Source organism: Numida meleagris, chromosome 3, assembly GCF_002078875.1.
Source record: "Numida meleagris isolate 19003 breed g44 Domestic line chromosome 3, NumMel1.0, whole genome shotgun sequence".
In the NCBI taxonomy this organism is placed as follows: Eukaryota; Metazoa; Chordata; class Aves; order Galliformes; family Numididae; genus Numida; species Numida meleagris.
In genome coordinates, this window is record NC_034411.1 from 12104061 (window position 1) to 12131966 (window position 27906).

A 27906-nucleotide genomic window follows, 5' to 3' on the forward strand; every position below is an offset into this window, starting at 1 on the left:
CCGACGGAAGGGGCCGCGAGGAGCGTGCCGAGCCCGTGCGCGGCGCGCCCCCACCAATGGCAGGCGGGGGAGGGCGGGGCGCGCGGCGGCTGCAGGGGGACGTGAGGCCCGTGAGGTCCGTGCGGCGGTGGCGGGCGCTGGGCGGGAGGCGCGTGAGGTGCGTGTGCCGCGGCACGGCGGGCGGGCGGGGCGGGGCCGGGCCGGGCCGGGGCCGCCTGGGTTGGGCCTGGCTGCGGGAGATGGCAGTGGGGATGGCGGTATCCCGTCAGCGGAGTGCCGGGCGGGCGGCAGGCAGCGCCGCTTCGCGGGGCTCCGTGCTGAGGAAACGTTTTTGGGGGGCAGCGCTGCCTTACAGCACGGCTCCCGCCGGCGGGCTCCCCGCGCTGTCCCGGGGCCGGCGGTAAGCACTGTGGTGGTTGTTGCTGGCAGCAGCTCTCCTGCCTGACGGACACCCGGCAACGCGGCCCAGTGCTGCGTGTGCTGCAAGGCTGCGGGACTGCAGGGGTGTATTCGCACAAGGTTTGGGGCTTAAATAGTTCGTTTCTTCTTAAAGAGGATTCATAGGTATCCTCCAGTCTTAGCGTAGTTTACAGGAGTGACCAACAAACAGCCCTGAGCTTCAATTTCAGCCGTGTTAATTGCTTGTTTTGGCCCAGCCTGTAAGCTAACCAGCAGCCCGAAATCCACACTGAAGGACATGTTTCATAGCCAGCCGGAGCTGTGCTGCTGTGCGGCTGCACTCTTGTATACAGGGGTTGCTTCCACGGCTGCTGAATGCTCCTGCCCAGCTGCTAGTTCCAGGCCTCCCTACACGGCAGCAATTGTGTCCCTTAGTTCCAGCTGCTGATACCAAAGGTGATTTGGCTGGTTTTTATGAACACATAAAACGTTGCTTAAATATTACCTACGTTCCTTCATGTGTTTTGTTTTAGATAAAAAAAGGATAGCATCCTACCCAAGCTCTGCTCGCCTTCCTGACTGAACCATGAGAAGCTCCCTGCCTGGAACTGAGCAGACAGCTACAGGTACGTTTAGTAAAACTCATCACCCAGCTGCTATCCGGATTGGAAGGAAGCCTCGGTCAGTGCTAGATAGGCTAAATTTGAAGTTAAAAGGTTAAGATTCATTATTGGCTTCACTGCTCTACACCCAGGCCTTGCACGGACACAATATGTCTGAAATGCAAAGGCCAAACATGACGCTTTCGTGCCGGAGAACTGGATAGAGATTAGACTTGCTAGGTGATGCAAAAACGTGGCTTTAATAAGATACTAGCCTTGAGAATTTTGTCTCTAAGCACGTAGTACTGACATCTCCAGAAATACATATGAATTAGCTGTTATTTTTCTCTAAAAGAAAGGTAATCTTTACCCTCATCTGGAAACAGATGTATTTGAGATATCTTTCTTTAAAGTATGCTCTTTCATCTACAACTGCACTGAATTTGGATGCCACCTCTAAGTCTCTGTGTAACACCACTTAATTTGCGTCAGCTCAGCATTAATTGTGAAATATACCTTACTCACTGTGCTGAGCACAGAGAATTCCGTGGGTTTCTGCATGAACACGCTGTCGTAGTTTGAGATGTAGGCAGAGCAAGCAAAGGATCAAGCTCTCCCCATCTTTCCAAGACAGGCCTGGCTGGTTCACTTCATTCCCATGTGGTAAACCATTCTTGCAGCTGCTGTTTAATTTGCATCACACCTTCTACTGCCAGGCTTTCTGCATCCTTAAAAGACCCCTTGTATTTGAATGCAAGACAGACTTCTTCTATACTTAGACTGAAGAAGTGAGAAGGATCGATCTGTTCTCCATGGAATTTGGAACGCAAAGAGTTGGGATTAAAGAACTGGACTGAAGCTGGCAGAAATTGATACTTTATATCTTTTTTTTTTTTCTTGTTACCATTTAGTTTTGTAGGGCGGATAAGAACAAAACACACAGGATTCAAAATCTGTAATCCAGAGGCTAATTTGTGGGATTTGGTTGGCTAACAGTGTTCGCAATCCTAAATAAAAAGGCAAACGTATGTAGTGCACAGGGAGAATTGTTCCATGGCAGAAGTCTTGCAAGATCGCCATGTACTCTGAAGAGTAACGGCAAAAGGTAAAATACAATCAATATTTAGTGCTACCGATAATTAAATTTATAGCTCTGAATTTCTGGAGAAAGGAGAGGCAAACTACTTCAAAAATAAACCAAGGAGTCAAATATCAGTGATTTATGTAATAGCCTAGTGGTTAACAGCCCCCACGGGCTTTAAAAGATCCAAATTCAGCTTCCTTCTCTGCCTGTGAAAACTTTATGCATTCCACCCTCACACTGAGACTCTAGTTGTTACACATGTTCTTGCCTTCTACTCTCTAGCCTCACAAATATTATTCTTACTACTTGTTATGCTGTACCTGATGGAAAAGCTCAGCAATAGGAAATGAGAATAGAGTACTCATCCATTCTTTCCAAATCCCAGACAAATGTACGGTCTTCCCTTGTGCAAGCTGTTTTCAGAGGCAGGACATGTGGATGTGAATTCAGTAGGGGTCAGTCCGGGCCACCCCTTCCGATTCTGTTTCACATTAAAAACTTTGGCATCCATTGATGCTTTAGTGCCTCCAGTGTGATGTGGCAGCAGAATGAGGGTGTTATATGAGTTTGTACTTCAGTGTCTAGATCCTCTGTAATTTCTGTGTTACATTCTTGTATCCTTTTGCAGATCTGTGCAATGCAGATCTGAATTTGCAGAGCAAGCCTGAGCAGTTCTGTGAAAAATGAAGTTCCTGAAGTTTTAGGAGTCTCTTGTTGGCCTATGAGAACAAGATGCAATAAGAACTCAACCACAGTATATCTTTGGTACTATGGCTCTCATTTGCTTCTCACATCTTATTCAGTATTGTTACATTCAGTCAACTTTCAATGTATTTGCTGCCTTATCCAGAAATGTTGAGCACCTCTAGAGAATGCTTGATGTAGCAGCTAGAAGTTATGGCTCTGTAGCAGATGCTTTCACGTTGCCATCATATCTTTACCTTGTATTGCCTGTTGATACTTACATAACAAAGGGCTTAATTATGTAATTTCATGAGGTGCAGAAACAGCTGTGCTGCAGGTCTCGGTAAAAGCAGCAAGAGCAACATGGGGAAGATAGAATCTAGGACTTTTTAAATGTGACTTCCAGCAGGCTCTCTGTCAGGCTTTGGGTGAGGTTGCTTTTCTCCTGCTTGCTGTTTTCTGAGGTAAGTCTGTTTGCTCATCAGCTAGCAGCTCACTGCTTACTGAATGCCAGGGAACACCCAAAAAAAAGCTTGCCAGTTCTGATGTTGACTGCTTTGAAGAACTCAGAAAAAGCTGGCTTCTATCAGAGCTTTGTACAAAGTGGGCCAAGTTCCCAGGCGCACAGGAGAGGAATTGGTCAGGCTGTCTCAACTTCAGAAAAACAAGATTAGAGAACCAGAGCCTGGAAGGATCTTTGGGCCCTGCAGTCAGAAGGGTTCCACTGCAATGGGAAATTAGTAGGCAGACAACTGACCTGCAGGAAAAAAATGAGTTAATGTATTCTCAATTAAGCAACTATTGGTCTTGTCATCAGGTTGATGAGCATCAGGACTATTCAGAGAATGCACAGAAATCCTCTTACATAGGCATAGGACAGGCCCAAGCTGTTTCTCTGACCACAATAAAATATGCGTCACCGTCCTTCTCTAACATTCATACAGCTAACCACAAGGCAAAAACTACTTTGGAAATGCTTCCGTCAGTTCTTCCCCTCCAAGCAACCACTGAAAGCTCAGATAAGCTACGTCTTGGAAAACTTCACCTTCAGATGTGTTCACTCATCTTTAGAGGGATGTTTCTACAGGGCAGGAAGAATGTCATATCTGCCTGCGTAGATTTATGGTGTTCCATCAACGTAACGCTGCAATGATGATGAACTGGAACAGCTCAAGGAGAACTTACTGGACAGGTGGCTTGGTTTCAGTACTTAACTTCTAAGTATTTCAAAACTTTGGCAGGTTTCAGTGACGCTGTTTGTACCATATGTTATTTACATGGCTTTATGGCCAAGAATGAGAGCAACAACCTTGTAAAGAAATGAGATCCCTCTGACTTCAGTCAGTGGCAGATGCACATCCACTATCATCATAGGATCCAAATGATGAGCTATTTTTATAGCACTTTGGAACGCCCTGACTCCTGAATTGTGTATTTTCACCCCCAAACACTCAGGCTTTGTTTGTACTTGACCTTCTTTCCTCTCTCCCCTCACTGTAAATGGAAGGAGACGAGGCTCAATTTCATTTTGTTGAAATTTATTCTGTGATGGTTTAGCTCTCTTGGAAGGAGTCAGTGTGTCTGTTCTCGCAACAAACATTTTCTGTCCAAGATGCATTGCCGGGAATGGGACAGGTATTTCACAAACTTCCACCCCTATTTTCAATCCAGGGCTCTCAGCAAGCGGCCTTGCTCTGCATGGCTGGAGAAGGCAGGGGAGGCCAGTGGGGCTGCTGGAAGGCTGAGGCCCCTTGCTAGGAGGAGGTGGGCAGGGATTGCTGTGAGGTTATACACGATGTGGCTTTTGACAGAGTATTTGTCACTAGAGCTATACAGCTCCACGAAATTTACTATACAGTACTGACCTCTAATAGGAAGTGGAGGCAGGCCCACTAATGCTGGGATTGTCTTTAATAATCAGGGAATAAATATCAAGTCTACTCTTCAGGCATCTTAAAGAGCATCCTCCCAGATTTCTCAGGGACGTGACAGAGATCACAGCCTCTTTATCTTTCACCAGGGTTTGCCCCTGCCCCCCAACACACACACGTTCTCACTGTGCCAGATAACACGATTTCTTCCCACTGGGAGAAAAAAAGCGTTACAAACATCTTCTCTCAAAGTGGAAATTTACACACAGGTATCTGTTTTTCCTTACACTATGAAAGAACACAGAAGTAGTTGTTATTCTCTAGATGGGGTGGTAACAAGTCACAACAAGCCAAAGCTACAAACATGTTCATCACTGACAGAGGATAGCTGGAAAAAAGTTGACCAGCACACTACGCTTACCACCGCACCACCCGGCTGTGGTTTGTGCCAGCCACTGTTCCCTCCAAACTTTGGGACGTGGCTGCAGTGGGCACTGGGTGCTTTGGAAAGTTGGAGACGAGCCTGTGGGGGCGGAGTGCGCTGAGAGAAGGGCAGAGACAGGTGGCAAGACTGCACAAAGAGCACTAAATGGAAGAAAGCGATACTAGTCCTTGTCTTCGGGTTGCTCGTGGGACAGCGCACTTGGCTCCTGCCACCTTAGCAATTAATCCAAGACGTAGGAGAGCCCAGGTTGGAAAGAACCTTGGAAAATCATCAAGACCAACATTCTGTGGGAAAAGGGAGCTCAGGTGGCACCCTGACCAACTGCATCTTGAAAACCTCATGATGGGGATTCTACCATATTGCTGGGGTGGTCATTCCAGCGATGGGCTGCTCTCAGTGTAAAGAATTTCTCTTATTTCAAGACAAAACCTCTCCCAGTGCAGTAAAACATTCACAGTACTGCTTACAATGTTCAGATTCTTTTGCACCACAGCGCTTTATAGATACTGAGCAAAGGCCTTTTGGATGAGATGAAAGAGAATGCAGCAGTCTGATCAGCAGCTGTGTGCCTCAAGAATGTGGCATTTCTGTTGGTTAAACAACACTTGGGCAGTAGATCTTTGTTCCTGGGCTAGACAGGTCTATTCTTCTTGCTCACCGTAAATTGCGTTCCTTTGTATAGTTTAGTGTGTGCTTTACCTTTTCCTTCTGCCACCTAACTGATTTTACATGTACCACAGTAGAGCCCGCAGAAACATAGTAGAAAGTCAGTTCCTTGTAGATTCCAGGCAGGATTCACTGTACAGATAATAACTAGTGAAGCCATTCACTCCTTGGTTAAACGTGGAAACTAATTTAAAGCTAGGCAAACAGAAGCAAGTCCCTCACCTGCACTGAGCCACTCTGAAGACCCTTAGATGAAGGACAGAAGGGTTGTCTAGAAGAGTTCCCACAGAATCAGTCTAAACAGGAAGACAGGATGGAGAATACAGGAGAAATGGAGCTGTTTCAGAACATTTCACTAGGCTTTGGAGAACTTAGCCCAAACTAAGAATTAGCACTAGTCATGGCAGTTTGACAGCTAATGGTAGTTTGCTGCCCAACACAGCTGCTGCACCACCTTTGGCAAAGCATGGCTGCATGTCACATAGCTGTAGCAGCGTTGCCCCAGCCTAGACTCACCCTCAAGACAGCGGGTTTTCTTTTGCTGCCCCAAGAGCTGCTCTGCATCTTCCTGGTCCTTCCTGGCACCTTGACTTGCTGTTCCAACACACAGCATGGAACACGAGGGAGAGAGGACAAGCTGGGGGGTTTCTGAGCACCTGTGTGGCAAACAGGCAATCTCCTAGACTCTGTCCACTTGCGGGAAGGTGAGTCACAGAGTCCTAACAATTTACTTTTAGCAGTCAGTCTCTGGGGCAAGCCGAATCACTGCTAACTTTGGATGCTGACTGACCCTTTTTCTGCTTTGTTATGGCTATTGATCCTACGCTTGAGGTCAGCTGAGAAAGGCTACGTAATCTGATCTCTAGTATCTATATTTGTGTCATCACAGCTGGAGAGAAGGATTCACTAGTGACTGACACGTATCTGAGTTCAGCTGAGGGGGCACTCTTGCAGTTAACGCCTCTGGAAAGAATGACACATCAAGAAATGGTCCAGACATCCAGGTTAAGCCCTTCATTTGACCCTCGACAAATGCTTCTACTCCTATCTGTAAAACAAAGCTGCAGGTAATTTTCTGCTCTGTCATGCTCTTGAAGCCTGGCTCTTAAAGTAGCGCATGGAAAGCCTCACTGGAAGCACAGCAGAGTAATTTCAACATGCTCTGTAGCTGCACACTGTGAAAAGAGCTTGCCTTCAGGCACAGCAGCGCCAAGAACCAGCAGTACAGGTTCACTCTCCCAGAGTGAGCTCTCAGATGTTTCCGAAAGAATTTCTAGCCTGGAGGAGCCCAAGGTGTGGGATCAGAGATGTCCCTTTACTTCAGCAGTCCCCCTAGAAACAGTATAACGATGAAGCATGTAACTATATTCTGTGCCATCCACTCCACGGACTTGGAGAACTGTCACTCTAGTTTAATTGGTGGCCTGCTTTCACAACACAAGGAGCGGTTCCTTTCCTGGGAGACAGATCTTCTCTCTGCTCTCTGCAGCAGAACTATTTCATGATAGCACTGAAAAGCACAGAGACACACTGACAGCAAGTAAGGTAACTTAATCCTTTAGATAAGTGCTTTTGATACGGCTTTATGTTCCCTGCTAGCCCCGATTTTTCCACCCTGTTGAAGTCTTTATAACTGCACTGCTGTGATAATCCTGGATAAACCAGCACCCTACTTCTCTTTGGTAGATCTAACCTATGCCTCAGGTATGCTTTGTTTCTTCTAACCTTGTATTAATCCGTAGGCTAACAGTCCTCAGATTGCAGCCTCTATAGTCAAATGCATTTGCTGGATTCCTGTTCCCTGTTAGTTCTCCACACGACCCAGAGTTTGGATTGCCTGCACGATGAATTCTCTGAAATTAGTCATAGTGTTTGCCATTCTGGTCCTCGGTTTGCTCGCCCAAATCACATAAGGCCAAAAATCACAGATTTATTTTTCCATATTAAGGAAGAAAATCAAATGGTTTCCATGCCTCTTGAAAACTGCATATAACACTGCTGTGAGACTAATTATTAGCACAATATTTGGAAAACAAGAATAGCTCTGATTCCATTTCCAGGAAGATCAAAATAGCCGTATTTGGTGGGGGCTTAAAGAGATGGCATGTGTTTTCTAGTATGGTAAAAGGGCAAGGAGTTCCTTCTGGAATAATCCTGTTCACATTACTGTCATTTTATTGCTATTAACTATTTGTTGGTACATCAAAGCTGTGGCTTTAAAAATAACCCTGACTACCTACCTACCTGCAGCCTCAGACACCCTGCTTGCCAATCGGTTCTGAATGATGACTTGAGTTCTTCCATAAATAGATGCAGCTCTACCAAGTCAGGGAGAATTGTAATTGCTTCCATTTAGCTTTGTAAAGCTTGAGGATGAGTACTGTGAAAATTAAAATGTTGGACCGGTTTTCTACATTTGCTGTTACCCTTCCTAAATGCAAGTTAGCTGTACAGTTGCTCAGATTTTATGCTAGGGTGAGCAAGGGTTCTCCTTGAATTCACTGAAACCAGAGATAGGCCTGACGCTTTCCCTGCTCTGCCTCCTTCTGACTCTTCAGGTCCTGCAAGGCAGCAGTTAGGGAGCACTAGGCTCACACTATGTATTTCTGTACTGTCCCTAACCCCAAGTTGGCCTAGAAGCTGACACATTGTTCAGGCTGCATTTGATAGGATTCAAACAGTTCTCAGTTCTGGAAATCTTCCACTCCCACTGCTTGGCCCCATACGTGGCTCAGGTTTCTATATCAAGAAGCTTAGCTAGTTCCACTTCATAGTCTTGATTTATTTATATCTTTTTAATACTGAGCAATAAATAGCACCGAACACTGACACCTCCCAAAATGTGCTCCTGGGCACCTGTCAAACAAATGAGTTGTACGAAGGAAAAAGTAAACAGTTCATATTCACTTAACTCCTTGACAGCTGAGGGCAAACATCTTGAATTTAGTGGGAAACGATAGAAAATCTGTTGCAATAAGATGGAAATGGAAGGAAGGCAGTAAATGCTGCATATCCCCCAGCATTAGGCAGGCTTACCACTGCATTTTTGTTCCTGGATACTGCTTCAATCTTACACATTAGGGATTGTTATATGCCCAAGCCACGCTTTAGTCTAGATGCAATGAAACACTCATTTTAAACTGGAAAGAAGGTGTGATAGGGTAAATGTAGGAAAACACAGACGCATGGCATCTCCTGTAGGACTTCAAGCTGTTGAGTGACACCCACATTAAGGTGGTTATCATCCTAACCTACCTGACAGCTGTACGTTCTCATGGAGGCACATCAGCAGGAATACTTAGGATTTCTCCAAGGTCAGACTGCAGTTTAGCAGAGCGTGCAGCAAGGTGAAATCAAGGAGTGTGCAGGAACGACAGACAACCGCTTCGCTACACACGCACACGCTCACTCAAGTTGCAAGATCCCTGGGCCCATTTCTCATGTAGCCCCTAGGCTACAGTCCGTCCCTTTTGAAGGGCACAACGTTAACCCTGTGCCATCCCGTGCGGTGTTAACAACATGAACAGAACTTCACTTTTATATGCAAGTAAAAATGTCCGATGAGACGAGAGATCACTTGATATCATTTTAAAACTCTTGTATGTGTATATATACATACATATATACACACACTCACAGTGAATATATATTAGTAAATACATATAAACATTTACACAGTTTGAACCACTCCAGTATATACACACACAACACACCCCTTTACTCACCAAGCGAGTACATTTTGTTGCACTGACAGAATCCATTGCTCAGTCATCTTTTAAATTATTTTATAAGTTGTGCAGAATTTGCTCCGTGAGGGGCCAATCTTTGTAAGCACAAATCTACATAAAACTCAAGCTCTATTAATGATACTTCAGTAAGAAGGACCCACCCAGTTTCCTTCTTATATCAACTTCACTTTCAGAAAAATAAATAATTTCTAGCAATATGCTACAGCCCTGTTAAGCCAAGCAGGATTTTTTTCTTACATATATATATACGTAACTATTTCACATCCTCTACACCATGCAATATAAAATACAAAATCATGATTGCAAGTGATTGTATTTTGATTTGGCCCCATTACTGTATTTGTTAAAAAGAAAAATTAATTTATATAAACCTTAAAAAACAAGCAGACAGTTTGTTTCCAAAGGAAAATACCTATCAGTAATAATTAGTTGTCTGCAATTTTTACATTCAAACATTGCAAATGTAAGTAGTAAGAACAGAAAATTAAACCAAGAGCAAAAATTAGTTACTTGTCCAAACTAAGACACACAACTCAAAAAACCTTACGTGCTTTTGAAGATTAGCTTGAAGCACCTACCTGATGTTCTTGTTAAAATATCAAAAAGTAGATTAGCTTGAAGAAGTCTACTGGAAAAAAAACATTATCTTAAAAAGGCATACTTCAAAGCCTTATCTAAAAAGTGTTCTCAGAGCTGAAGTTCTGTATCTCTCATTGACATTGCATTGTTCAAAAAACCCTGCATAACGTTACAATTTTAAACACTGATACTGATCAGCTGTCAAAGAAAACAGAGCTTGTTTGTTACACACTCAAGTAAGAAGAAAAAAAAAATCACAGAACTTGCCTATTGCTACAAATGACCCTCAGAGTAGAAATAAAATGTTTTTCAAATCTGGAGGAAAATAGCAATTAAGTAATAACAGTAAGGTTAGAGTCAGACCTGTTCTTCTTTACTGGCAACAGGCAGCGTGATTTTTTTGTTGCTGTTTTTTTAAATGAAGTCACTTGAGGCTGTGTCAATGTTTCCAGCATTGATGGCGCCTTATGTAATGTCACAGCAGATTCCTGTTTGCCCCCCCATATTTTGATACAAACTATGACAGTATTTTTAAAAGAGTTCCTTTTACATTAAATAGCTATTTTAAAATTTGTAATAAAAACCTCTTTAAACAACAGTACCAAAAACTAGGTAAACCAAGCTTCAATCAGCGTATGAGGACCTCTTCAGAGAGGGAAGGCAAATCCTCCTCTGGAGCGGTTACAGTAACGTACAGAAATGAGACCAGAGATACACAGAAGATGTTACAGGTCAACTGATTTACTGGGAGCTGTGCAGTAATTTCCACGCTGAGGATCCGATCTGCTTAACAGTCAGCCCTGCCTCCAGCTGCTAGCTGCCGTGATGGATGCGCTCAGAAACAGAAGCCTGATGCTCAGACATCCTACTGCTGACATCCCACCTAGGACTGCCGCGGCCACGTCTCACGAGGGTCAGAACAAACAGACATCTGGGGCACTGACACAGCCTCGCTTACGAAGTCCGGCATCACGCATCTGTTTAGCACTCACCACTAGGTGTAACGCGCCTCTCTGTTCTCTGCACACTGACTGCTGTGCTTTTCTAATTACAAGCATGACTGACTTTCACTACACGTGTGCACAACACTTCCAAAGTGTGAAGTGCTAACAATTCCAGAGCGCAGTTAAACAAGACTGCAGTTCCAAGGCTAAAACGCCTGAGCTTCTGGAAGCACAGATCAGACCCTTCGTCTCTCCAGTACCCCACACTACATATAGGTTTCCTTGCTCACAAGAGCCAGCGTGCACATTAACTAACATTTAAGTAATGCTCTGACATCTGCAATGAGCCAGGCTTTTCATTGGAGTCCGAGAGTTGGGAGTCCTGTGAGAAAGTTCAGCTTAACATGTAACTAGGTTTTTAGTACACATCATGTCACAGAGTTACTGTTTTCCTTACAAATATATGGCACTAGGTGAAAAAGGTTATGACTTATTCCAAACAGTGTACCATACTCCACAGCAAAGCTTAAAAAGAATTCTTCAACTCCCACTTCTTCTAAATATACAGCTGGTGGGAGGCCAGGGTGTCCATGAACGGTCGCACAAGGTTGTCTGTCGAGAAGTAAAAGATCAAGCCGAAGGTGATGGAGATGGGAAGAGCAGGCAATGCTTTCTTAAAAACAGCCAGTAATAAAAGAGTTAAGCATAAACCCTGCCAGAGAGAATAAAAAACACAAGGAAATAAAGTAAGAAGCCCAGAAACATGCGTGTCATAACAATCCGATGTATAAGGAAGCTAGATACACTGTGCAGAAATTGAAGCCTGCCTGAACCACCAAACTACCAATGCAAGGAGATACGTTTCCCCCCATCTTCATCTTTCTGAACAGCTGGCCAAGTATTTTCTTCAGCAATCTGGAGCACAGCTCCAGATATTAGTGTAAACAGCTTGTGCTGACATATTGAGAGGTTAATTTATTTTCAGGTTATTTCACATTTTGTTCTACACCATTCCGTACCAATTACTGAACCAGCAGATGAAACCATTTAGTCCTGTTGAACTGGAAGGAGTTTCACTGGACGGCTCTAACACACAGCAGCACATACTTCTAACACCATCACATGTTTCAAGGTCTCTTGGGGAAAAAAGAAAATCAACAAAAAATATCCCACTGTTGTTCTTTTGACCGGGTCGCTTACTATAATCAGTGAATTCTCTTTATTTCATAGCAGGCCAAAATCCATCTTTTAGAAAACATGTGGAAGCTTTTAAAGGTTTGGGTTATACAGTACGGTTTGATGAAGTGTATTTACGTATGGATTGCTTCTCTTATCTGAGCCCTTTTTTCTTCCTTTAAGATGATGAAACTTCAGAGATGACGTTCACACTGGGCTCCAAAAAACATCCGTTAGCTAGGGATCAGCAGGTGGGACTTTATTTTTAAATCAGTGTTTCTGGGCTGCATGGCTGGCTACAAGCCAGCTGAGCCCGTGGCTCTGTTCTTTACACTCTTCATGGACCGTATCTGGCCTACACCTGCTCTGTAGTGTAATTAAATGATGTGCCTGGACGCTGCAGGGACAGTTTTGGAACCAGAAAGCCATACAGCACCAGAATTATGAAACTGAAAAGAAACCAGAACAAACTTAACAGCACCCTAAAAGACACAGAATAGGCTATAAGGCCTGACAGACAGAGGAGAGCTTTCCTCACAGTCAAGGGACCCTGTGCTAGACCCGAGGACACAGAGGTAGGCAACGGTATAGGTGTCTCTGACCTATGAGGTAGGACACATCAGGAAAGCTAGTCGACACACTATTAAAATTAGATTTCTAGTTCCAGTGTTCTCTGAGCCATGCTCTTCATAACTGAGAGTCACTATAATTCTCTACCCTTGGGGCAGAATCGGAAATGGAAGCTCAAGAAGCACACAATAATTCATTTTCTTTTACCTTCTAGAACTCCTGCCACTGCTCTTCTTAGTTTCAGCAAGTATGCTGGTGTAAAGAGCTAGTTACTGTTAATCACTTTCTACTTAGGTGAAAGCTCAACAGTGTATAGTAGTTAGAGCTGGCAGGCCTGAGTCCTTAAGCAGGTACAATATGATAGTCGTCTGCTTTTACTCATAATTGCCATGGATTTTTAAGTCTCCTTATGTTTTGTTTTTTTTTTTTTCCAGCTCAAACACAAGAATGAAATCTGCCTTCATGCTTTTACGTCACAGTTCTCCTTAGCAAAAGAGAGTTAGCCTCCTAGGCTACACCTGCTAATCAACATGGAGTTCGTAATATTGACTCTCGCTTCTGACAAAGTCTCCAGTCTCTAACATTGAAGCAAACATGCAAGCTGTTCAGCTGTTACTGTTTTCCTAGGGTCTGTTTGACCAGCACCATCTCCACATTTGGCTCTGCTCTGAGGAATCCTCCCTCCCAGCCTGTATCATGCAGCTTCTCCTAGAAGTCACTTACAGCCTGTCTTTATAGATAGAGCACTGGGCTAAGAAATCCATGGATGCTTTCACCTGAGTACCCAGGACATGACCGGAGTGATTTAGCAGTCTTTAGCTGTGCTAAACAAGACTGGAACAGTTTTTAAGAACTTGCTCACTTACTATGAGAATGGCTACAAAGCAGGCCAGCGTAGTATTCCAGTCTCCACTAGGTGTGGCAGCTGCTTTCCCAACCAGCACACTGTAAAATATGAAGTCTCCAAGGCCCAGCTTCACACCCCCTGCAAGAAGCGGAAGGGAAAGAAAACAAGTTTTACTTCTGTTTTGCTTCCTCCTGAACCAAGTCTTCTCCCCTGGGGACCAGGTGAAGGTTGCTAACCCTGGCTACCAACCAAGCTGAACCTTTTGCATTCGGCACAGGCATAAAAGGGATTACCTCCACAGGTTACTGAGGAGGCCAAGACTTCCAACTCTTCTTCTCCAGTTATTTTTACATAACCTAATTCTCAGAGGTGCTTCCCTGTGCTGCCTTACAGCTGTACCAACTGAGGAAGCGTGGAGACAGAAAGGAGGGGGATGCAAGGGGAAGAAGGAACTGCTTAAGTTGTCTGCGTAGCCGAGGTATGTCACTGGAACCACAAACCCAGAACAGATACTGCAGCAGCAAGAAGTAATACAAGACCTTAGTTCCTCAGCACGTCACAGCTTTTCAAATAAACTGCAATTAGACCCAAATGAGTTACAGTGTTAACCACCATGAGTAAAAATGTCAGGCTCTGATCCTGACCGCACTGAAAACAATGTATGAAGCTTCTCTTACGTTCCTCCTCTTCCATTTCCTCTAAAGTGATGGGATGGCTGGGAGCAGGGCTCCTTGTGTCCAAAATCTGAGAGTCTGAGTGTGAAGTGCTACCGTGGCTCTCTCTCCCATCTTCTTGTTGGTTCCACAAAAAATTAGCCAAGAAGAAAACAAACAAACAAAAAAAAACCAGCTCAATCATAGACATTCAGTGTATTTGATGAAAACATGCATGTTATTATTTGAAACAGTCCAGATTGTTGCATGTTCACAGCTCGCTTGGCTGCTATCCAGGAGTTCAGCGGCCTAAACAAGCAAGTAAATGCACAGAACTAAGCATTTATCTACCAGTCATTAAAGACAAAGGGAGTTTTCACCTCAATTCCCAATCCATGGATCAAACTGTCAGACGTGCTAGTATCTGCTGTCTGTGCAGGCTAAAGTGACAAGTGAAACTGAGTAAAGCTAACACATACTGCCACGTTGTTACTTCTTTAGCATGGAGGTGCTCAGGTATTCCCTCCTTGGTAGTATGATAAAAAATGGATGACTAGGAGAACAGCCATTTATGAGAAAAGTTCTGCCCTGAATCACATTGACATTGGAGTTGGCTGGTCATGCAGAGGTAAGTAGACGTATTTCCTTCTTCACAATTTTTTTTTTAATCTTGTTAAACACATCTAACCAGTAGCTTTCATCTTTCCCATTCCTCTCGTCAGTGCTTTCAGAAGCATCTGCTCTGTGAGACATGACTCTAGCTGACAGTTCCTATTTTTCAGAAGCACTCATACGAACTTTCCAGTTCATGCCAGCATGACAGAATGCTGCCACTGCAGATGGGAGCAGACCACGACCTGGGACACACAAAGTTTCCACGGAGGCATTCAGTAGACCCAACAGTGTAGTTCGCTCCTGCTCTGTGCTAGATTTAAAAGTAAGATTGTGTCCCTGTGGTCTGTTACATATCAGCTACTTTAGCCTGAAAATAAGCAGTATGTGCCATTATCAAACCTCAGAATACAATGTATTTCTGTAGCAAAAAAAGTTGTTCTCAAGTGGAACAGGACCAGACAGGAAATGCTTTCAACACCAGAAGTCAGATTTTATTCAATCACTCTCAAAACTGCAGTTTAATTTTCATTTCAAGAAGGTATAAGCAGTGGCACACAAATTGCCACAGGATCAGCTAGAACATAAACCTGGAACACATCAGCTACTGCTGTGTAACTGTCCAAACCTTTACCCAAGGGTAATTGTAAGAATGTCAATTTTCTTTGGCAGGGTAAGCCAAACTGAACTTAGAGCTAGGTAAGAGCACATCTGTTTCATGGCACTTGTCTGAATACAACACACTGAAATGCACTCCAGTTCACCAGTTCATTGGCATTATCGTTTTGAGCCTGCGTTGTAATTAACCATCGCCAGCTGGTAAAGCTGTTAAACAAACAAAAAATCCAGTACCCGCTTCCACCTTTGACTTCAGTACACCTCAAGAGGGTTTTTTGTTTGTTTGAATAAAGGTAGCCTGAATACTGGAACTTCCAGCATCATCTAATAATCTTTGCTGCCAGTTCAAAAAGCAGGTTTCAGAACACCATTAAGTTCTGCAACTAATGTAGCAATACTACAAAAAAAGTGTGTCCTTTGAGATTCAAGAATGTGCATTTACTTGCAGTCTCAATGTATGTATTATTTCTATGAGCCACTGCTCTATATAGGAGAATGACATGCAAGCATACCTGCATCCCATGTCTGCTGGCTTTGTTCTTTTGCTGCCATGTCTGGTTTTGCCATTCCAACTGTCCATATCATAGCAGCTAGAAGAAAGAGAGCAAGTTATCAGCTGCTTAGAACGCTGGTCACTGTAGCTCAGAGCAACTAAGTGTTTAGCTATCTCTGAGAATATAAACACTTGCCCCTGCAAATGGTACTGGCTCTCAGTTTGTTTCCCTAGTTCCTTAGAAGGCAAGGTCAGAGAGAAAGTTAAAGCACTGCATTTATTCAATTTTTAAGAGAGTCTCAGAGCACAAGTCAGTATTGTCTTCTCTATAGGGTGAAGAAAGCAAAAATACAAAACAATGGTCCTCATCTCCTTTGTTTTCCTCCTGGTTTCCTCTGTTCAAAGGGAACAGTTGCCCAGGAAATGATGCTAGTACAAATATAACCAGAGGTTAAGTTAGATGGCATACTCCTCCTCTTCTGCTAAAGGTAAACCACACAAGCAAAGGAGACAGTGGAGCTCAGTGCCAGTTTTCTCCGCCTTTTTCTGTGTAATTATTTTTCCTGTCAAAATACAGGCAATTTCTGTTTTGGTTCCAATAACAACTGAAGAATGTTTGTGGGTTTATTCTTGAGATCTCTAACTTAAGAAGGAATACAAGCCATTCTGAGATCAGTGGAAGGGAACTCATATCAGCTTTTTATTTAAGTGTACATCAGTCTTCCTGTTTTCACTAAAGCTAAACTAAACTAAGAAACAAAAAAGCCAAGGCAAACACAGCGTCTGCCATTCCATTACAAGTTCAGCAAACATGATGTTTTTGCATCTAGAGATATCCACAGAACATGGTCTTGCAATGGAGACACTGACGTTCTGCACAAGAACTTCTTGTTCAGTATTTACTATTTGTTGAATTGCATTCTCCTTTAAGGCAACTCTTAAATGTTAACTAAAATATCTGGGAGACTTCATCTAGTTTGTCTCAGGCCAGTCTAACAGAATCTCCAATAAAATGGACTTACATTTCACTTCCATTCCAAGGTGAAGCCAACAGAACCTCTATTTGGAACACAAAAAAGCATTTACGTAGCACTAAATACTTGAAAAACCACGAGAGCCAAGTTGTAGGCATCCCCAGCATGGCACCCAACATTTGGAAATACTCTTTCATCTTAAAAAAGATGTAATGGAAGTCACTGAGGTCCACGAAGCTCGTGAGCCCAGATCCTTGGAGTCCTAAGTCTCCCACATTCTACCTAACCTAATCTTAAGCATACAAATGCCTTTGTGAATAAGTGCACAGGACATCATCATAGCTAAGTAGCCTACAAAAGCCAGCAAAGGGATGACTGATTTTGTTTGCAGAGCAATATTTGAATAGAACAAATTGAAAGGAGCAGCCACACAATGAAAAAAACAAAGCAAGTACGTTCTAAGCACTTCCATCTATACTATGCACAGAAGAGAAGGCTACAGGAAAAGATGGAACGTCATTAAAGTATGTCTGTAAGGCACATGCAGAAGGAATATGGGTACTGAGAGGGTATCATCTAACTAAATAACTTTGCAAACACTGTTGTCCACTCGAGGCTTTTGTATGCAGAGCAAAGAGGCACGTTCTGCAGTGTATTCATGGAAAGATAAATCGACTTCTGAACGCTTCAGCTTCACAAGGCAAACCTGCCCCTCCTGTGGCTAATTAGAGTTAATACCATGTAAGCGGTAAACAAAGTCTTCCACAAACTGTGTCTTATAGGACATAAATGCACACTAATCTGAGGGCAAGGAAGTAACTGAAATAGTGCTTATTGATTTGACATAGAGAAAGGTTGCAAGTTTAATGTGGTTAAAAACATTAATATTCCAATCTTACTCACAGGAATATATTAATGCAGGAAAAATGGGCTCGTTTCTCTCCTGTGCAGTTTCTACCAGCATTCTCAGTGGCCCCTTAGGACACAGAACAGCAATCAGATCTGCAAACAGAAAGGGGCCAGACAATCTCATCTTAAGCCGTAACACATTTTACATTCCAAGTATTTGAAAAACTATTCTTCCCTCATACTGCCCTCATACTGGCATCTATCAATATTAACTGGATGACTTCCTGAATGGAGTTTTCTGCCACACTGTGTGATTCTAGCTGCGTCTCTGAAAATGTGTTTCACTTAAAATACCATCTCCAAGGCTTAACAGGACAATAAGAGTTTTCAATGTGTTAATACTTTTAAGAGCCTCTTGAGTGCGCATTATTTCTATGAGAGTAGATGACCAGATTACACAAAACAGTTAAATTTATTTAGAGAAGGACTGGGAGTACTTCGTGTTCTACAATCTGTCACTACATACACTGAGTCTATTTTTCAGGTGAATCGAGCCCTTTGATCCAATTCCTCTTTGCTTACTCTCTCTCTCTCTCCGTCATAGCTCCTCACCAATCTAAATGTTACCTTGCAGATCCCTCCTGTTCTGCAGGTTCTCTTCAAACTTTTAACTCATACCAAAATCTGTGATTTCTTCATAACCGGTAATTGAAACCTGCAAGACTATCAGGTTGCTACTGATAAAAATCCAACCATCCCTGCCAACCAATTAGATGTGGTTCAGTACTTCCTCAAATCAGTGTTCCACTCTAAGGAAGGAAAGACATGGTAGGAGTACAGTAACTACGTGAACAAGAGACAAGACAGGGAATCAACTTAATTGCCCATCTGCCTCTTTCTAAAGCTGTAAGCATGATAAAGTCATTTTCTGAATTACATGTACAGCCCTGAGATGGCCTCAGAGTAACTTCTCCGTGAGCCTTGTGATTCACCACCCGGACTTACCATAGATTGAGATTGCACCCAGAATCACCCATGCTGACCACTCAGGTAGATATTTAATGAAAACCAGCGCCATCAGAGCACTGATCATAATGAGATATGCTTGCTGGAGCTGCAAGGGACCTTTCCAGTGGATGCAAATCATTCCAACAGCTCCAAAATTCCAGATGATTAAGATAACTGTGGGGTAATCCATGGCCACATTGTATGTCTTCAATACTTCACTGGAATACAACAAGGAAATTCAGCTGAGCAAAAAATATAGCCAAAAAAAAAACCTGACACACAAAGCATCTTACTAGCTGTAGTTAAACAAGCCTCCTACAACACCAAAAGGAAGCAGGACAGAAGCAGGCCTCATCACGAGAGGGGAACCTGCTTTGCAGCCAATTGCTGCTCTTAATTCTCTGTTCCCTGTGCAGGAGATGGGCACCCTGTGAGTACAGGCAAGGACCACACTGCCTCAGTCCTGAGGTGATTCCAAGGATTTTAGCAGACCAGATTTCAAAAGTAGATTTAACATAGGCTATAAGACTTAGGTCTTTAGGTAAGACATCAAATACAAGTAAACCCACCGGAAGTATGATGTTCAATACTGAAGATGAATTAAAAATATATATATTTATAAACTGCAAGTTAAAAACTTTGTTCTTTCTAAGCTTGGAGGCAAGGAAACAAGCTTGAAGAGATACAGCCTGAGGATAAGGCAAACCAGAGAACCAACTCAGCACGTAAAGTTCCTTTGCACTTGGTTCTCAGAGGCTAAAGACAAACTGACAGCATGTACTGGGAACCTCCACCTAAACCAAACAGTTTCATGTGACATTATCTCTTCAAACAATTGATAACAGATATCCTAGGATCCTAGCAGTTTATAACAATATTTCCTGAGAGTTGCTATCAATGCATCTCTGCACAACAAGGTTCAGTTTACTTCATGCTCACTGTATCACCTCCCATTGATTTTTGGAGAGTATGTACTGTAAAAATCAGGCATTGTCCATTAAAGATCTAGGTTTCCATTTTAAAAAAAAGGTCAATTTGGAGAAGGGGAAAGACATTCTGTTCATGAAGTTGGGGATTTTCTTCAAAGAGGTGAAAGATTTAATTCTGAATTGCCAGGTTACCTGCAACATCTCTACTTACCCGAGATATATGTAGGTGAAGAGGAACAGCAACATAAAAGAGGACAGGATTAGCCAACCATGGATGAACTAGTAAGGGCAAGAAAAGACAGTGACTGAAGGGGCTCAGTGCACAGTTTGCAGTACTGCATGCACTATTAACAGAACTTTGTATTGTCCAGCTTTCTTTTCTTACTTCTCCAGTTTCCAGAGACCTTCCCCACAGCTGGTAAAGTAGGAGAGACAGCCAGTTGCTCCCAGTTCTCCCCAACCCTTTCACTCTACATTCAATCCTTCTCTTCCACCAGCACCTCCACAAGCAAGAATAATACTAGCTCCCACATGACTTGTCCAAGATTTCAGAGAAGGCATTTGCAGCAAACAATACAACTTGCTCCATAAATACAAGCTGCCGAATTTTTTAACCATGTGGAGAATACTCAGACCTGACTAGCACAAGTAACAGGCTTTGTTTTAATATCCTAACATTAGTGGCAAAATAACAGCCAAGCACGCTCCAGAGCACAGCTCCACCACTGCTAGCAAAGGTTTCTCTCCAATGAGATTGTTGCCATGACTGAGTTGTTCACTAGCCCATGCAGTGCCTTAATTTCTCACTGACGTGCAAGGACTTGAACATGTTCACAGAACACGTGTAGAAAAAGCTCTGTCATAAATACTTTACCTTATAGCAGCGGTATTTATAAAGCACAACTAAGAACACAGTCATGACAACGATGACGCTGATCATGATGATAGTGTTCAACACTGAGTTCAAGAGACGCTGGCCCACAGATGGGGTGTCTTCACTGAAAGGGGTGTAGATCCTGCAAAAGGAAGCAAAGCCATGTAAAGTACATACATTCTCTTTTAAATAATTGCCCCAAGATAAAAACGGAGCTCTGTGTGTATGTGGGAAAGAAAGGGAAATAGGAATGCCAAGGGCAGTAAACATGAGAAGTATCCTTTGAAGGGGCCGGGCTCCGGTTAATTATCAACTGAAGATTAGTTGTTTTTAACAAAAGCACATTCCTACAGAGCAGCTGTGGCTGGCAAAGCTCTAAAGAAAAACTCCTAGAGCATAAATGACTAAGTTTGTGAACTTTTCCCCAGGCCACTAGTTTTTAGTTCATGTCTATGGACCCTCTTCACAACAATGACAAGGATACATCCCAGGTACTGACCTGCAGGAGGGACCCCTTCTTTCCACATTTTGTAGGAGTCTCTTAGACTGTTTTACTCCTTTTCATCACATCCCCACCCCGTTTTCTTTGGTTCCATTTCTCTACCCACCATGGCAAGTGCAGTTAGAGCCCCAGGAACACTCTCGGGCACAGTCAGCAAGAGCTGGATGGAATTATGTATCCACACCATGAGTCTTTAGGAAACAAAAATGTCATCAGGAAATGAGACACTCATCCAAATGAACATGCTATTCCCTGATTGCTGCCAGCCACTGGGTGAACAGACTAGGAGTTAAGCCTGGGTCTTTTATACCGCAGTATGAAGCAACTTCATTGCTATGCTTCTCACAGGCTAATGCCTAATGACAGCGCTAATGAATCAGTGTAACGCAGGTACAGAAAAAACTTACTAAAAGTATGCTGTGTTCATCTGTGTAAGATCTTGGTATGCTTACACAGCCACCTTTAGCAGTGTAAAGGCTCCCCCAGCCTGCCAAGGAAGCACTCTGTGTACGCAGATGCGTGTGCATGGAAGGTATGCGTAATGCTAGGGATCCCACGTACTCAGAGGCTGTTTTGAAGACCCCACTTACAGCTGCCCGTTTTTCTCCGTATAGAAGCGCACTGACTTTATGGTGGCGACGACAACAATCATACAAAGGGTGACAGGCACAAAAAGCATGATTACATGCTTTGCTCCATATTTCAGAGTCAGTTCCTCCTCTTCATTTTCCAAGGCACTCTCTCTCACTCGAACATCCGAGTCAGACGCATCCTCATCCGCAACATTGTTAGGGCTACGGCTGCTACCTGTTTGCCTCTTCTGAAAAGAAGGATTAGCAAATATGTAAGACTTTTTACTTTGCGTTCAAAGCTTCATTCCATCATACTGGATGATGCTTCTGTGGGCAACCACAGCATACCAACTTGTTCCTAGTAAGACGGTACCAACTGAGCAATACAACTAGAAATGCCATTACAAACAGGCTGCAACAGAGTTTTTAAAACAAGAACCATGAATATCTAAGGGCCTCTTCAATGCACATACGGAAAGACTGACACAAGCACATGAAGGGCAAGGTACAGAGAACTGGGAGAGAATAAATTTTATCTAAGGTGATATAAACCTGAGCAGTTCCTGCTCCCACAGCAGCACTGTGCTTGCTTTACCGTGCTGCTTCTCTAGCGGTAAGACTAGATTTTGTTCCAACACTTCTGGCAAAACAAAAAGGCTGGAAAGGATATCCTGCAAGAGTCATGCATGCATCAGGTCCTGATTAAAAGCTTGTATCTTCACCAAAAGGAAGGAAAGGGGAGGAGTATATACAGAGAGTAAAAGGGGGGAAAAGTCACAGTGGAGGAAATAGGAACAGGCATTACAGCTGCTGGCCAAGAGCAATACTAGAGAAATAACACAGTCTAAAGCCAGTCCTAGAAGCCAGCCTGCTGAAAGGGACTGAGAGGGTAACAGGACTACATTTATCATCATACCCCATTTCTTCACTCTCAAGAAGGATGCATGCCTACCCTATGTGTCTGTGCTTCCCTTGTTTCTGAGGCTTGCAGGCCATCCTGGTAGGAAGGTACTGGAGGGCTCTCTGCAGACATCAGAGATGTTCTCTCATTACAGGGCTCATCCTCACTGTCCGAGTTGTTCATGAATGTGATCATCGTTGCTTTCACAGGGAGCGCTCAGGAGGGGCTCAGCCAAGCACTACACAGGACTGAGAGGACAAAGGAAGCCAAAGGAAAGAGAAACAGTAAATACTGCAGCACAAACAACTGGAAGCCTGAAAAAGAAGCACAATTTCTGCAGGCAGACTGTGTGACTCCTAGTTGCTGATTTTATCTGCTGTCACATCAGACATGACAATCCATTCAGTTAAAATCTTTTGCAGTCAGGGAGAACAGCAAACGCAGCAGTGACCCAACTGGACCAGGTCAACTTAACATTTTTTCTCTGCCACAGCTTTCACAGTTTCTGCCTCTATGCTTTGCCTCTCCCATTAGCACCTTGACATTCACAAAGGAGGCTTTTCAGTGCTTAATATTTGTTTTGTGTGAGCCAAAACAACGCTTCACTTCAAATGCTGGCTGACTGCTAAACAAGTTAGAGAGCTCAGCTCTTGCACAACACTCCTACAAGCGTTAGCAGGTAGCAGAAGTTTCCTAGTAACCTGGAGCCTCAGCTTTACATAAGCCACTAAGCAGGAGCTATATGCTGTCTTCCCTGTTTCGACTGTTGATTAACCAGATGAATTTCAGAAGCAGTTCTTCTCTTTGCTCAGGGACCGTGGAGAAAAGAAAGGGAAAGACCTGATCCTTTAAGTGAGCCACTTCTTTCCCACTCCCCCACCCTCCCCTTTATATATCACCTTGTACTTAAAAGCAAAGCCACCGGGATGGGCAACAACTTGGAGTACGGAAGCGGGGGCTAGAAATTTTTGGCCTCTTTCCACCTATTGCAGAATAACAAAGAAAGGAGTGGCACAGTGCAGAAAGCAAAGAACAGCTGTTTTTTTGTTTGCTTTGCTGTTTTTTTTGTTTTGTTTTTAAGACACAAGAGAAAGGAGGTGGGCTCTGCCCCTGCTAAGGCTAATACAGAACAGCCTTAGAGCTATGATTTCAGGAAGCTCTAAAGATAGGTGATAGCAAAAATTCCTTTTATGACTTATTAAGTCAGCTCAACAAAGCAGCAGCAGTAAATAAGGATACTTCAGAGACCTGATTCTCAGCCACCTATCCGTAAGCAAAACGAGACCACTAATCCAGCTCAGAGAAGGAAGCTGAAGAAGCCACGTGACTTGGACACAGTCACATCTGCATCAAGCACTTGCAGGCCAACCAGTAGATATTGCTGTCTACCAGCTAGCCTGAGAGGTTAGAGTCGGTGCCTTGAAGCTCTATGATACATTCTTGTTCTCATTAAAGAAACTGAAATTCACTTCAAGGGATGGAAAGAGGAAGGAGTGTGACATTCCGCTGTCTTTCACAAAATCCTGAACACATCTAGCACCTTCAAGATATTTTAGAAAGCAAACTCACTCCGCCCAAGCAAAGAATTTTCAGACAACTGTTCCTCTCCTGCCTTCTCTTCAAGCCTTTTCCTCTCATTTTGTTCCTCTTTCGGTGATAAAAATTGTACATTTATGGGAAACAAATGCAGGGGCAGCCCTGAAGCCAGGCCTGTCAGCTTTACAGTAATACCATGTTCCTTCTGAGCAAGCTGCCTAACACTTACATTTTTGTACTGTTTTTTTTTTCCTTTTACCGAGCCAGAAATTTCCATTTGCCAGGTGCTTAACACATTATTCCCACTCAGCATGTGGGAACTCATAGATTCCAAGTGAGAGCCTAGATTCTGGTTCAGTTAGATTTAGGCCTTCTTTAAAGAAGTTGTATACACATGTAACATGAAATCATTCAAGCATGACATACTTCTGGACCCGTCTGCAGATTAAAATATGCATGCCATGGGATTCTAAGTACTTAAATCTGTGAGCTGTGGAACGTAAATAATTCTTAAAACTTCCTGATATCGTCAAGAAACCGGGGAAGGAAAAAAAATAATAATTAGATTTTACTCTTTCATAGTTTGGAACCAATATTCAGGTTTTAACAACCCAATAAAAATATTAAAGATTTTTTTCTCCCAATATTTAAGAAACTGCAACACAATTTGCGCTATGTGAGCAAAGCAACGCTGCAGATTTCAGAAGAGGAAGCCAATTAGTCTACTTTGCACATCACAGTCATGCCCACTGGAAGAGTTAAAAACAGACAGCACAAATACTCCACTAATTACTGACCCTCATGATTACTTGGAAAAAGAGTCTCATGTTGTAAAACAGGCAGACATTTTTATGCCTGACATTTTCCATTATTCTCTCTCAGAAAGGACAGTGGCAAAGATATAACAATGCTTTCATCGGCAGGCAGACTTACACCTGAATGCTGCTTTACCACCCCTTGTTTACTGCGCTTTGCTTTCAGTGAGAAGTGAAGCTGTCCCCAAAGCATTAAGGATTTTACTGGAGCCACTGGCCCTCAACAAATCCTCTCAACAAATCCTCTAAAGTTGTATTCACAGCTGCCTTAAAGTGACCTAAATCTGTGTTACTGCCAAAGGGGCTGTCCCACCATCCTCAGCTTCTAGTGCCAACATCAGGTGCTCACTGGCAATCCAGTTCTTTTGAAGAGACAATGGGCGCTTGTTTTCCATGGCTTTGGCAGAGCCAGGTTTCAGCAGGACTGGCACCCACACTGGCTCCCTGTGAGTCGGTCTAATGCCACCATTCATTCATCCGAGCCACACCGTGAACTGGCACCAAGGCTGCGCTGACTGCCCCGCAGAGCTTTGGTTTAAGCAGTCTCTCCTTTAAGGAAGGAAGGACCTGCCCGGGAACTCTCACAACTGCATCCTGAGCACAGACTGAGCAAAGGGAATGGAGAGAAAGCCTCTGCCCAAGGATCTCACTTGAAGAATGGGAAGGACGCCAACAAAGCACCTGACAACCAAAGCCACACACTCTTCTGATATCGTTTCTTTGAATAAACAAAAGGAAAAGGTCTTGCAGATATGATTTCTGCCTCCCAAAGATGCTTTATCTATATTCAGATGACTAAAGAGCGTTGTCTACCAAATACAGTAAATGAAGGACAGGAACAACACGTACCAGTCTTCAAATTTACTCAGTAAGTCACAGGTATCGGGCAAGGTTTTCCTCTTTTCCTCTGTGGACAGATACAAACTGTTAGGACACATTCAAAAATCATAAGATGTTTAAGAGCTGAAAGACCAAACTCTCAAGGTCACGTGGCAAAGATGAAAGGGGACAAAAAAACTAGGTCAGTAGTCGAGTGCAGCTTTTACTGGAGCAGCTGAGGTGGGACTACAGTGAGTCCTGCTTTATAGCAGCCCTGTGAAGCTTACAGAAAGGTGTGAATTACTGTTTCTCTCTTTGCAGATACCCTTTGTGCAAGGGACAGCTTTCCTCTGTTGTGATGAAGCAGTCTTATAGATTTCACTGAAACTGGGCCCATTCCCCCGAGCATCAGAGTCGAGCCTTGGCTTGCCTCTTATTTCATGCTACTGTGCTGGAGCAAACCCAAATCCTTTGCTTTGTACTTCATCCATCAAAAAAAAAAAAAATACCAACATAAAATACAGCATAAAACAGCTGTTGTTGCCTGGCAAAATATTTAAACTCTCAAGTAGATTATTAAACTCCTGTTTATACAGGCTGTTCTCTTTGATGACAATCAGATGGAGAGAAGCATTCTCCTTTGCTGAACTTAGATCAAGAGAAAACTCTGGACTGACACTGACAGCCTGATGTTCTCCTAAGTTTCAGCTATAACAATCAGTGCTGTTGGTAAATACAAAGAGGAGGAAAACACTTTCAGAACGGCTAACTGGCACGCTAAAAAACGAGAGAAAAGACTTTCAGATTCTTGCCAACAAATAAAGCCATGGCATGCATGCTGCTAAAATCACAGCTTACTCGAAACGCACCATCCAAACAGACAGGATCTGTAATTGCCATTCACATTTTGCTTTGCCCCAGCGTGCAAAGACAACAGAACTGGAGGTGCGACAGCAAAGGTTTGCAGCCCCCTCTTTCCTTTTTAAGGCTCACCAACGCTCTCCCTTCCTCCCAAGGGCACGGCGTGCAGGCGGCGAGCTGGGTGCTGCGCAGCGGGCTCAGCGTCCTCGTCCATCCAAGCGCATGGCCGGCCGCATCCAGGTGCGCCGCACGGAGCTGGCGGCGGGCAACAGGAGAACAGAAGGCTTCCCGACGGAAGACGCCGGCCGGAGGCTTCTCGGAGTGCCCAGCCGGGATCACCTCGAGCAGCTGCTCCCCGCGCTCAGCGATCCGCGGCCCAACGCCACGTCCCAGCGCTGCTCCAGGCAGGCGTACCGCCCCGGAGAAAAAAAAAGAGGTATTTGATCTTCTACTTTACACGCCAGTAAGCGTTATACATACGCACACAGCCATGCGACTCCCACCAGCGTGAGCCAGCAAAGCTGCCGGACCTACTTGCTGCCGTGCCCTGCCTTCACGCCGGGCCCAGCGCGGAGCAGAGCGGCCGCACGCCGCCCCAGCAGCGCGATGCGCGATGCCCGCTGCCGCCGGGCAGCCCCGTGTCGGAGCCCCCCGCCCACCCCTCAGCGAACCGGCTCAGGCGGAGACTCCGCAGCCGGCGCCCGACCCGCGGGCCCCCCATACCTGCGCTCGCCCCTACCCGGCCCGGCCGGCCTCCCCTCTCTCCTATCCCATTGGCTCCAGCGTGTTCTGGCCGCACCGCTGGCCGCGGGGACGAGTGCCCTTCCACCGCGATTCGCCGGTGCAGCTGCCACTCAGTGGGCGTCTCCACCCATCCGGCAGTCTCCTCCAATAGCAGAGAAGGGTGGGTGGGAAGAGGGGCGGCCAATAGGGAGGGAGCTCTCCCCACCGTGTCGCCCGGCGGTGGAGTTGCCTGTCATGGCGGGGCTCTGCCGGCTGATGCCGTGAGGGGCACTGGAGCCCGCGGGCAGCTAGGCCTCTCCCCGCGGGAGCAAGTAGGAAAAATGTGACATTACAAACGTTTTAGCATTATTTGCTGTGGATGCAAGAAGTTTTTATTTTCAGAATGTAAACATTTTTGCTTTAAAAAGTCAAGCGTAACAGCAAGCAAGATAACACAGACAGATAAAAGGTTTTCAGTCAGCACAAGTGCTGCTCCTGTTCATCTTTTGTTACCTATTGCCATACAGAATCGTAGAATCATTAAAGTTGGA

The 27906-nt window shown here is 44.2% G+C and overlaps 1 protein-coding gene and 1 long non-coding RNA gene across 6 annotated transcripts; one reads left to right on the plus strand and one right to left on the minus strand.

The window, feature by feature from the left end:
* Nucleotides 17-13733, plus strand: LOC110395325. Its single transcript, XR_002436339.1, has 3 exons — nt 17-157; nt 933-1025; nt 13204-13733. It is a non-coding gene; the product is annotated as an uncharacterized LOC110395325 (long non-coding RNA).
* On the minus strand, nt 9325-26903 carry PSEN2 (presenilin 2). Of its 5 annotated transcripts, none has more exons than XM_021389519.1 (12): nt 26765-26903; nt 25802-25859; nt 22653-22849; nt 21719-21948; nt 20627-20768; nt 19964-20031; nt 18821-19041; nt 17870-17968; nt 16012-16089; nt 14294-14404; nt 13636-13754; nt 9325-11735 (listed from the first exon to the last, which is right to left on the minus strand). In XM_021389519.1, exons 3-12 carry the CDS (start codon nt 22794-22796, stop codon nt 11580-11582), a joined length of 1368 nt encoding a protein of 455 aa, XP_021245194.1. In that variant the 5' UTR covers nt 22797-22849; nt 25802-25859; nt 26765-26903; the 3' UTR covers nt 9325-11579. The 5 variants fall into 5 exon arrangements, with proteins under 5 accessions (XP_021245194.1, XP_021245192.1, XP_021245193.1 ...); XM_021389517.1 differs by having other exon boundaries at nt 14294-14407; XM_021389518.1 differs by lacking the exon at nt 26765-26903 and adding an exon at nt 26641-26662 and having other exon boundaries at nt 14294-14407.